We start from the raw sequence: 12,455 nt of genomic DNA, 5'->3' as shown, positions 1-12,455 counted from the left end.
TCTTGAAGATGCCCAGTTAGCCTTCACTTCTCCAAGGTAAAGGGATTTAATGGTTACAGATAATCCCCACGCCCCCCTTTTTTTTGTCCATTGTGGTAGAACTCAATTTTGCCACCAGAGTTGTTCTGCATAGACAATCTTTGTAAACAGGGATATATATATATATATATATATATATATATATATATATATATATATATATATATATATATATATATATATATATATATATATATATATATATAAAAAACTGAAGATATTTCAGTGGTTAGTGGTGTATTTTTGCCTTTGGGTCATACGTCCAGCACCATGTCATAATGAGTTTCCTTCTTCCTCTTTCCACATTTGTTTATAAGAACGGCGTATAGTGTGAGCAGTATCACCCAGTAGCTGGCATAGACTACTGCCCCGACGATGAGCACAATCTCCTCAGATTGAGGGAAGGGTTTTTTGGTCTGTTGGACTATTGTGTAAATAAGCCCAATAAAAAGGATGGTGAACCAGATAGTTATTGGAACCAGACCAATAAAGTTCACCACTATTGTTTTCCTCCCAGAGGTCCCCCAGCCTGACTTGTTAATAGTTGCGATTGCAAACATTTTGGCCGGCAACAGGCTTGACATATACAGTACTGAATAAAAAGACATGAACACCATGACAATGTTGCCTCTGAGGCAGCTCGCAAACGACGACTTGATCAATGCCACCGCCTGCACGATGAGCAGGAACAACAAAATATTCCAGAGTCGTCCTTGGAAGAAGAGCTGGATTGCGGTGGCGATGAGGAAAAACGGGAAGAATCCTGTGATCACCGCCTCGTACGTCATCCACAGGTGATGCTTGTGGAACCACATGGAGTTGTAAAGCCATTCCCTAAAGTAAGACTTACTCCATCGAGTCTGTTGATTTAGCCAGCGCAAATACGTAATGGGTGTCTCCGTGAGGCACTTCGACCGTGCAGTGTATTTGGTCGCATACCCAAGGCTGAGTACTCGGTTCGTAAGGTGGCGATCATCCCCAAAGCTGCAGTGGGATCCCATGAAGGTCTGATTGTACCAATCTTCAAGAAACTCATGCAGCAGAGAGTTCCTGTACATCCCCAGAGGTCCGCTGATGCACTGAACACAGCCGAAGTATGACTGGCAAGCCCGCTCAATGTTGAAGGCCATCCAGTAGCGAACACTGCTCAGGAAGGAGATCCACGATTCGTATTTATTCAAGATCTACAGAAAGGATTAGAGGGCAGAGGGAGAGATATTAAGCTTAAACATAGCATTTGCTTAGTTTTGTTGGTGTCAAACACTAAAGTTCAAGAGAATATAGTTTTGTTACCCTACCTGTACATCTCCTCCAACACCTCCGACCATTGGGTCCTCCTCTAAAACCTTCACCATCTCCACTGACGACGCTGGGTCCAGCATGGTGTCCGAGTCGCACACCTGAGAAAAAAAACAAACAAAGTGGGTCAGCGGTATTTATACATCAAAGATAAGACACAATCTTCATTACTTTACTTAAGAGAAATAGTACAGCCAAAGGTTTAACAACCACCACCAGAGATCTGCTTTCAACTATAATTCCCTCTTCTGTTCAGTCTTTCACAGATGCTCACTCCATTTTCTTCTATAAAAGGTCGCTTTCCTGATAAAGAAAATCAGTTGATGGAGGGGGAAAAAAAGAGAAAAGAAACCTGCCGCCAAATCCCCATTAACGAAGGAATCTGTTACAGACCGATCTTGATGGTAGTGGGAGTGCAGGATTTCTTACTAATTCCTAAACGCTGGAGAGTACCGGCATGATCCTTCAAGATCTCCGTTTAACAAGTGTTGTTTGTAAGGAACAAGTCTGTTGCAGGTGTCGGGCTTGTTTACTTCCAAACGCCACATGTTTTTTGTATCTAGTTAATTGATTTGCAAATGAATTTTACCTCAATTTCTACTCGCAATATTGACAGATGTGAAGACAATCAGCTAATGTAGCCACTGAGACTCACTACAAGATGTACAAACTTTGTGTTTCTTTATAATAATTAAGTTTTAATCAAGCTAAACTTGCTAGTAAGTCACAGAATAGCCATGCCAATCACTTGTCTTACGCAGGTTCAGGGTTTGATTTTAGAACATCGGCGATGTGATGCAACCCTGAACCCCATGAAACCGATCTGGTATTACACTTAAGCATCAGCTGCTGCTGCCCTTTTTTATGCCTCACTTCACAACACGATGCATCCAGTCACCGTCTGGCTAAAAGAAACACAAAAGGCTCTTTGTGGAGCTCGTGTTTGGCTTTGTGCAGCCCCCCCTTTTCTCCCTTCTCCTGCCACATGTCTTTCTGCTCTCTTTCCTCCTCGTGCTCAATGTATGCTTCTGTCGACTGCATATCCCCTGGTCTAATTTACACCACTTCCCTCTTCATTTGCCACCTAATGTTTGGTATAGTGGAGTTAATCTGCTGAACTGATACCTGTTATCCTGCTTAAATGGCTAAGCATTACCTGTACATAGTCCACGCTCCTTCCCAGTGCTTTGAAGGCTGTGTACATGACCTCTCTTTTGCCTCCCCACTTCTGCATGATGCACACACATTTATTGCCGAGCACGGTCCTGGAGACTTGCTGGAGGCTCTCGGCATAGCTCTCGTCGGTCTCCTCCGGACCTTTGACGTGGTAATTGCTCCGCCACACGTACGACACTGACTTGTCCCATCCCATGACTTCCTTGAAGATCTCCATCATGTACATGTCGTCATCGGAGTTCCCATCGATCACCATGATAACTTTGATCCCCGGGTACGTCAGCCTCTTCACAGACACCAGGCACTTTCTAAGGTAGTTTGGATCCTCCTGATAAGCAGCAATGCACAACGCCAAGGACTTGCTCAGTTTGATCGGTGTCTCCAAGGAGCGCCGCATGTTCCTGTGCTCCAGGAGTGCAAAGAGGCTCTGGATGATGAGGTGGACGACCAAAATAGCACCATACAAGCCAAAGGACAAATAGTGGTGGGCTGTGGTGAAGAACTGATAGCCCATGATGTAGGCTGTGGAGATTCCCACCAGGAGGGACACGCCGAACATGGTGGTCCCAAATATCCTCAGGTAGCTCAGGACTCTCTGACACTTCATCTGCAGACAAGAAGACAGGAAGGTGTTTATTTAGGGTGGTGGGAGGGATGATGAATGAAAAGAAGACAAAAAAAAATCAGTGTTACAATTACAGCAGCTGCTTTTTCAGTAAAATACATCCTATGTAAGCGAATAAAAATGTTGGAGCTGTGATTGTGGGTCAGAATGTTTATGGTGAAGAATGGAAACGAGTTAGTTCATTTTAACCTGGGCGAGTGTTAGAACTGGTTCTTGTTAAGGGAGAACAAGCACAGTTACGCATTTTAATAAAACACAAGAATTCAGTTAATGCAATCCATTACAGCTAATGCTCACCATAAACGGTTTGTTGTAGGTTAGTTCACTTGTGTGGTCGCCTTTTAAAGTTTTGACAAGAACAAGCAGGTAATACCTGGCTGCTTTGTTGATTTATGCTCAAAGATTTCAGACTATCTGTAACTCCATGTGCCCTCCACCTTTCTATAAAACATACAAACTCAGGTAAAGGGGGGACTTGTTTTTCTTTTTTCCTCTACTCTCTCCGGCTTGCTGCTCCTCCCCACAGTCCTTATCTTTAATGTCTCACAGTCGAGAGTAGGTAATTGTTCCATGTCTGTTTTAATGTGGGTGGGTGCACATTACAAGTTTTCTTGACCTAATTAACCGGCAAACTGGATGCTGCATCTGTAAAGTTTAGAGAGAAAACTGTCGAGTAAGACTTTGAATACAGCAAAAGCTCAAAGCAGTATGCAGGATAACTGTTTGTTTTTATGAATGTTTGTCCTGCTTTATTTTCCTGTCTTATCCTTTTGCAAAAAAAAAAACAACAACAAAAAAACCCCTCAAAACAAAGAAAACAATCTTCAGCTCAAACTCCTGAGGTCTGCTTGAAGCCCTCATTATGTTGCTACCAACATCTGTTTGGCAGACCAACGGAGACCCACTCTGCGTGGCCTCGGCTCGGCTCAAGGCAGCGCGGACCACCCTCTGATGTCATCTGTTTGTATCTCCGTGGGAAGAAGGAGACAAGATGTCTTAAATTTCCTAATGCTCCGTTGGTGCCTCTTCCCTTCTGTGATTCCTTATAAACATTATTATAGGAAAATTAGTTCCTTCGGTAACCTTTAGGTCCAATGCTACCGAGTCAGTGACTCAGTAGGGTGCCTCTTTAGGTGCGCTAGATGAAGGCGCTTTTCCATGTGTGCATACAGCGAGTCTAATAGAAAAAACATGAAGTGAAATCATACTGGCAGCTCCCGTGTAACGACATGTACAGTGCTTAGCAAAAAGCATTCATGTTCCTGAAGCTTTTTTTTTTCACGTGTCAGAAGCCACACAGGCACGGATGTGAGCCGATCCAAGCCTTTGGTGTACAACTCCGGTCCTTGTTTAGGAGTGTTGAATCAAGGTGACATCTAAAACATGCCTAATCCTTTAAAAGCTAACTCTGGACCTCGCTGTGGCTCAGGTTGTATGTTTAGGATCATTGTTCTGCTGGAAGGTCAACCTTGGCTGCAGCACATGCGTAGATTTTTTGTTTATTGTTTATCCTGAATGCTTAAAAAGAAGGGCAGGAGTATCAGGTTCATAAAGTGTAGACAGAATGATCTCATCATTAAATATATTCAGAATAAATACTCTGGCTACAGCTGACAAGCCCGACACTTCGACTATCCCACGATAGAATCCGATTCAGTCTGAAGTCTTTCTTCTAGGATTGCCCCGCATTTAACTCTTATCTTCAGCTTATCTGCCCCAGCTGAAGAAGAACATTCCCCTTTTAATCTTTTTATTTTAAAATCCAAAAGAAGTCAAAGTTTGTGTTTTTACATGAGAAAATCCCAGAGGTGCGAATGTCTTTTGATGTTCTGTGCCATGCTCAAATTGCCTTTATGGTTTAATGTAATGTATTTTGAATCAGGCTCATTGAATTCACAATTGGAGGAAGACTATAAAAATGTTCAAGGTATGTGATCACTTTGTGAAGCACCTTAAATGTGGCAAAACACGGTCATCAAATCAATGATGCACAAAGTCAAGTGCTGTTTGTGTTTTGGCAAGAATCACAAACCGCGCCTAAACTTGCAAGACAGATGGCGGGAGGGGAAGGAAAACAAAAGCGAAAGACGCAGAAGAAAGTAGGTAACAGAAGTAGATAAACAGAGAAGTGTAACAACAGGGAGATAACACTAGTTCAGACTGACACACACCCCTACAGAAAGTGTATAAAGCACAGCGCGGCTGCTCTGGCACGTGGCGAGGCTCTTAACGTCAACTACTCTTTTACGAGGCCCCCGATACTCACCCATGCAAAACACACAAAACGGTCATTTTAAAGGGGCCATTACACCAAAAGAAGGAAGAAAGTCAGTCAGTCTGTCTGAGAGAATCTACATTTTCAGCTCCTGCGTTTGGATGTGGGCGAGCGCATGTGCTGGTTTACAGCAACATCGGGGAGAGTGGAGTGAACCCCGTGACCTCGCCTCCGTGAATCAGCTTCGAAAGAACTCAGGAGGAAATTTGTCCTGATGTGTATAGTTGAAGATACACATTAGAAAGCCTTGGTATGCATATATATTGAAAGTATACGGACAGGAGTTGCGCTGCATCTTTGTTACCAACAAAATGAACATCAGAAAGCCTTGATCTTCCTCGCGTTACATCTGCTGCCCTGGGTGTGTGTTATCTCGCAAAGGTCAAACTAACAATTAGCTCAGAGAGCAGAAAGATTAGCTGCAGACTGCAGGGAGTCCCTGAGAGATAAAACTTCCGAGGGAGCGCTGTCAGTGACCGCTGAGGTTGTCATCGGCATGGCGATGATGCTGTCTCTTCGGGACACATCTTTGCGTGTCAGAAGACGTGACGTATATCTGTTCAAGCTGTGGGTGTTATTGTCATGGGATGATATCAACCCAAGCTTTTTGTTTGTTTTTGTGTCTCCAGACATGGGAGAATCGCCGAAGGTCCCCAACACACTGTCTGCTTTCGCTGTGAAAAGTGGTTCGCGTGACAAATTCAACTGTGAATATACAAAAAATGTGATATTTTGGGTTTCTATTTGCTATTTACTATTGGTCTACACTGTTTTAATTAAATGTTTTGGTTCTTTATCTGTATGTTAGTGTTCTTTGTGGTGTAAAGTTTAGTTGTTGGTAAAGGGCAGCTCGGGTTAGCCGCTTCCTGTTGTCACTTCTTTTGGATGTCCTCAGTTGGCCTTGTCCATAGCTCCTCACTTAACAGCTATCATCTGTCCTCATAACAGCCACCTACTGTCATTTGTTAATCATTGCTCCCTCTTTATATAACAAACAGCACAGAGATATTGTTTTGAATTGAATGTAGGAAGACGCTGTCCTTTGAGGCAGGTATCCTGGAGGTTTTAGATGTTTCTTCTAGTTTATTGCACCTGATTTAAAAAATATATATGTTAGTAGGCTAGTGCAGAACTTAATTTAAAGTGGTTTTGACATTTTTATAAGATAGCGTTGGGAAAGAAAATATGATTAAATTGTAATAATAACGTTGAGTATTTTGAATTTTCTGCTTGGCTAAAAAGTAAATTGAACGTTAACTCAGCAGCAATATCGTGACATATCGTTTTCCTGCCGATTCTAACAACTATAGAAGTTGGAGTAGGTCAGCTTGCAGGACACAGAATAGGAATACCATGTTTCACAGGCAATTTTGGTTGGCACGGCTATTCAGAAACCCCCACTGATCACATAGCAAATGAAATGCAAATTGTTGGATCAACAAACCAGGGGAATGCCAGCTATGGTAAAACCCCGAGGCGGGGGGCACACCAGACCAGCTACAAGCCGTACTGATGATCACTTGGTGGCAGAAGACTCCAGTGATCCAGTAACACCGACGGCAGGACGGACACACTGGGTTCACTAAGACCTCTTTTATGACAGAAGACCATTTGTACAGAAAACATCTGAAATGTAACTTTTCCATGTTTTGTTTTTTTTGGTGCCAAAACTGACATTTCCTAAAAATGTCATTGCACTAGCATTGATAAATATAATTTTTGAGTTCTATGGAGTCTCTGCATATTCAGTGTGCTAAGAGACAGCAACAAAAATTCAAACTCACATTCTTTTTGCTGAGCTGTAGGTGACATTAACTCATCATTTCAGATTACATCTGTTTGTCTTCTTGGTTGGAGGTACAACAGTATTCATACCCCTGGAATGTTTGTCATGTCAAGTTTGAATGGATTTGATATAATTTACCAACACAGAACAGCAATGAAGTCAAAGAAGGTTTTTAAGTTTGTTTGTTTTTTGTTTTGTTTTTTTACAAGTAATCCTCCGAAATAAAATCTAGTGGATCAAATTGTCTTTAAAAGGCACAGAATTAGAAAATGGACTCCAGGTATGTAGTGGACACTGAGTATGTTTAAAGTGGGGCTGGATAACAAAACCTGTTGAACATCTCAGTCACTGCAACCAAAAGCAAAGGTAAGTTTTTTAAAATTTGTGGCCTACATGCAGGTTGCTAACACACGATTCCTAAATACATATGCAAGACACACTTCATAGTTTTTTTTCGTTTGTTTTTTTTCAATCCCAGCAATTATGCACCAATGTGTTGGTCTATCACATAATCACATCAAATCTCAAAAACATTGTTTAAGTCTGTGGTTGTGATGTGACTAATTTTTAAAAAATGGGGCGTGAAAACATTTGGATGGAACTCTGACTGATTCATCAAAGCTAACACGTTCACCATATGCTGAAACACCATTATGCTACAGCATAGTACGCATAGAAAGTCATCACATCTCCGCTGGCCGAGGGTTTCAATAACAAATGTTATTGAAGCATGATCTGTACAATATGTTACATGAACACATGAAGAGATGTGCTGTGTCTGCTGCTGTACAAAGCAGGAGACGGTTCAGCTGAACTCACAGGAGAGCAGTGCAGTCTCTCTTTCAGCAGGGTTCCAGGTCAAGGCCTGTGACGGAACGTAAAATATAACAAGGCTCACCAGAGTTTCTGCACGTTTCTCCAAGCGGGTCCTGCTGCACACACGTCGGAGTGTATGTGTCATTACTGTACGGTCTGGTCAGGGTGTAAATCTGAGGCACCTTGAGTCAACAGAGACACGTCGCTGGTCTCAGCAAAGCTGAAACTGCTTCAAACTCAGATATTTTTGCTTCAGAAAAGGCTCACAAAACAACAGCTAAGAACTTTTTACAAATATAACTTTTGCCAGGTTACATTTTTAACCACGGGGGTGGGGAAAGTAATTCAATTGTCTTAAAGTGATCATACACAGGCACTGACGTGTGAGTCTAAAATAGCTATAAACGAATATTCGATCAAATGTTTTGATCAACAAACAAAATATTGTACAATTTCATATTACGCTCTTTATCACGTTAGCAGAGGCAACCAGATGAGCTCATACATGTTTGAAACCTCATGTGTATCGCTGATTTTACCAATACAAAAACCATGTGTGCAAAGATGTCTGGATGTTTTGATGTGAGCACTAAGTTGTCAGAATGAATGTGTCTGGCCTGGACTGCAAAAGAACAGGGTGTAGTTAAAGAGGACTGAACATGGATACGATCCCCATGACTGTTGTGGTGCATGAAAGGCTGAGACGTCCTTGAGCAAAAACACAATACGGAGCACAATTATCAGGAGCGTTGTCTGGATCACACACTGCGGAGTGGTTTGCTTCTCTTTGTTTGTGAGATCAAAAATCGGCAATAGTCAACAGTAAAAATCACAAAAGAAATAATAGTCAAACGAGAACGGCGACCTGAAACGGGGCCGAGTGCAATGGTTCAAGTGAGCCACAGTTTACAGTTGGTCCCGAATATGGTCAAAATTGAGCAAATTCATCAGTACTAACCCTGAAATCATCACCAAAAAAACCTCTGCAGCATTCCTGCATCCAACTTATTCGCAGAGTTGTTGCAAAGGGATACTTGTATCGACTCAAATCCCCTTTTTCCAACAACAATGACAAAGTAATAGACATGTTTATACAGAAATATGTATGTAAGATACAGGCAAAAAAATGCAATGTAATTCCTACCTACTTCCAATCAGATTTAGTTTTACAAGCATCAGTTTTGTTGTATAAAATCCCTAAAGGTATTGTGCTAATTGTTAGTCACTCAGGTTAGTTTAATGTAAGGGATGTGTTACTATTTACGCTGATGATACACAGCTCTACATTACATAGTCACTAAGTTGACTATGAACTCATTGAAGTGCTGAGTAGATGCATAGAGCAATCAATGTATGAATGTGCCATAACTTCAGCTGAACAGGAAAACATTGAGTAATTATTTTTGGAACAAAAGACAAATGATCAAGAGTCCACGCACAGCTTCAGCTTCTACAACTACAAATGACTAACCAGACCCAAAATCTGGGTCTGATGATGGACCTGAATCTTCAGAGACACATAAAGACGAATAGAAAGTCGGCCTTCTATCACCTGATAAACATTCCCAGGATTAAAGGTCTAATGTCCCAACAAGATCTTGACAAATTCATCCATGCTTTTTTCTTTATTTGAACAGATTACTGTTCAGTTTTTGTCACAGGTCTGCCTGAAACATTGATCAGACAACTGCATCAGACCCAGAATGCTGCTCACTAAAACCAGGAAGACTGAGCACATCACCCCAGTTCTAATGTACTGGCTCCCATTAGCTCAGAGAATAACTTTAAAATGCTGTTGTTAGTTTTTAAATCGCTGATTGGCTTTGCAACAAAATACATTAAAGCTGCTGTTGTGTCAACCTTTCAGACCTCTCAGGTCTTCCTCTTTCTGGTTCTGCTCTGCATCCCCAGAACCAGAACCAAACACAGAGAAGCAGCATTCAGCTTCTATGCACCACATATCTGGCACAAACTTCCAGAAAACTGCAAAAAGCTGAAACATGGAGTTACTTTAAATTAAGACTTAAACCCCATTTGTTTAGAGTTGTCTTTGATTTATAATCACTGGAACATTATAAACTATAATCCGTTTCGTTTTCCTTTACTTTGCCAGCTTCGTTTTATGTTCCTGTTGCTTAAAATGTGCCAAACAAATCACTTGCCTTGCCTTGTTGGAAGGCTGTTTCTGTCTAAGAAATGGCTACTGTTCTAAAGAGCTGCTGTACAACATGCTTTTGCATTGATATTGACCCTACAACCCGCTTTTAAAAAGACCTGCACTATAAACAGCCTTGTCCTTGTAACTTCCCATACATAAATGCAAAGGAATTGGAATCATTTGCTTTTGGGAAAGGTTGACGTTGTCAAAGCGCCCAAAGACCCAGCTTAAAATTGGTACTTCACCGGTGCCACAGTGAAAGCTCTGCATTGCTATGTAGATTGTTCAACTGTGAATGGACATCTCCGAATGAACTAAAAGGTCAAGTGGGTTTTCAAAGACAGAGCCAGACAGAGGCAGACCCCCCACACTACATCATCCATTCCATTCTTCTTCTCCTGCCCCATTCATAAACCCCCTCTGTGGTCACAGTTTGCCTCTGTTGGTGGAATCTTTGTCATTACAAGAGCCAGAACTAAATGTTACCACCTCCCACTGAGTGGCAATGCCACTGCATGATGGAGATGAGATGTAGAAAGCGCGTCATAAAAAATCCCCCTGCTTTATGCTAATCACTGCCCTCCTCATTCCAGAGTTGTTCTCTGAGCCTTAGTTCCTGTGGACAAAAAATTTAAGAAGTTCACTTTTAGTTCTTACTATTTTTTTGCTCAAAAATACTTTTAAGTCCTTGTTAGCATACCTAACTTTTCGTTCACTGCCAGCTGTGGCAACGTAGTTCCACCGCTGTGGAAGATTCTGAGAAGCCAGATGTTCAGATGTGGTGCAGCCAAGAATCTTTTCTACTTTAGCGAGATCTTTGTCCAGACAGCTGTTTGCTATTCATTCCTACTGCACATCTGATATGGGACTAAGTGTTTTAATTCTTAAAAGTCCTAGTAATATGACTCCAGTGAGCTCTGTTACTCTTGTGTCTGAAGCCAATGAAAATTTTCCCACAAAAAGTCTCCAAAAGTGTACAATTTAAGTGTCTTCAGAGGTCAAACAGAGACACCAATCTGCTATCAATGGTGCTCTAAAATAGATGAACCCCACCACCACAGACTGGGAGACTCTTGTCATGGCAACTCAAATAACGGCTAATTCAGGCAAACAGATAATGGACAAAATTAAAACCTGTGAGGGGACGAGCAGAAAGACAGTTGGGGAGGTTTGAAGACTGACAGAAACTGTTGCTTTTCCACAAATGTCTGCTTTCCTGGACCTTTTTGTGAACTAAGTCCATTGCGTACTAAAAATCTTTTACTGTACTGTATGGGGCAGTGCTTCTTTGTGCACAACCAAGCTTGTTTTTCACCAATTTGCTCATGGCTTGTTGGGTTTGGTTGCTCCTCCAAGATGCTGTGATCCCACTCCTGAGTGGTCGCATTGTTTTCATCCAAAAATGTAAGCGAGCCCACCGCCTTCGACAAGAGCCAGTCCAATGCAGGAAGGGTCTCAGGATGTGTCTCTTGAAACATGACGGATAACTCTTGGTAGTTTCAACCTCTCCTCTGTTAAGAGCAATCAGAAGTGGGCTTCTTCTGAGAAAACGCATTAACATCCGTTTTCTGCAGTCCGATCCTGGCACTTCCCGAAAAACTCCAGTTTGTCTTGATCTTGTTCTGAAAGACAAAGGGCTTCTTTGCTGCTCTTCTTGACAGAAACTCTTCTACCTGCTGCCATTGTTAACAAAGCTCTGCACTGTTGGAGGCAGTGAAATCATCTTCTTGTGATGACCTTGTAGACGCTGTATCTTCCTGGACGCCCTTAGTCTGCCTTCTCTCTCTTGGGCACAAAGGTTATGGGGTGCAATCGTTGCGGCAGTAACATCACATCACTGCCTGTTAAGCCTTTTCTGTGCAAAGCAACGATGACTGAATGAGTTTTCTTGGAGGTAACAGTTGACAAAAGGAAGGTTACTTTGAGCAGCCCTCCCTTTTAAGCTAACGGCTCATCACAGTGACGCCTTGGTCAGCTGTGTTGTGCTCATCAACGCTTTCACTGACAGGACGGTTTAAAAGCTGCATGTGGCTTCACCAAAAAAAAGAAAAAAAAAACACACAAGTAAATGAGGCTTTTGTGCTTACGTTGATTTCATTATCTTTGAAATGTATTACCCAATTCCTGTTCACAGCAATCTAAAAGTTGTAATTGTAAAGTTGAAAGGGTAAAGTCGAGAAACGTTTTTGGCCATGCATGCAAAATTGGGATTTAAAAAAAAAAAATAAAAATTAGGAAGTTGTTTCTGGATTGCCTTCATTTTATATATATATGTATATAT

At 41.7% G+C, this 12,455-nt stretch overlaps 1 protein-coding gene across 1 annotated transcript in view; it reads right to left on the bottom strand.

Annotated features, from left to right (window-relative positions):
• Positions 1-250: 250 nt before the first annotated feature.
• has2 (hyaluronan synthase 2) overlaps positions 251-12,455 on the bottom strand; it is a 15,208-nt gene continuing 3,003 nt past the window's right edge. The window contains exons 2-4 of the mRNA XM_007558721.2: positions 2,495-3,121; positions 1,338-1,439; positions 251-1,223 (exon numbers count right to left, since the gene is read on the bottom strand). Of these exons, the coding sequence (XP_007558783.1) occupies positions 294-1,223; positions 1,338-1,439; positions 2,495-3,121 (1,659 nt within the window). The 3' untranslated portion in view covers positions 251-293. The remainder of the gene's footprint in view (positions 1,224-1,337; positions 1,440-2,494; positions 3,122-12,455) is intronic.

The sequence above is a fragment of the Poecilia formosa genome, unplaced genomic scaffold, assembly GCF_000485575.1.
Source record: "Poecilia formosa unplaced genomic scaffold, Poecilia_formosa-5.1.2 Scaffold0, whole genome shotgun sequence".
Taxonomy (NCBI): Eukaryota; Metazoa; Chordata; class Actinopteri; order Cyprinodontiformes; family Poeciliidae; genus Poecilia; species Poecilia formosa.
This window is presented reverse-complemented; position numbering and strand designations above follow the sequence as displayed.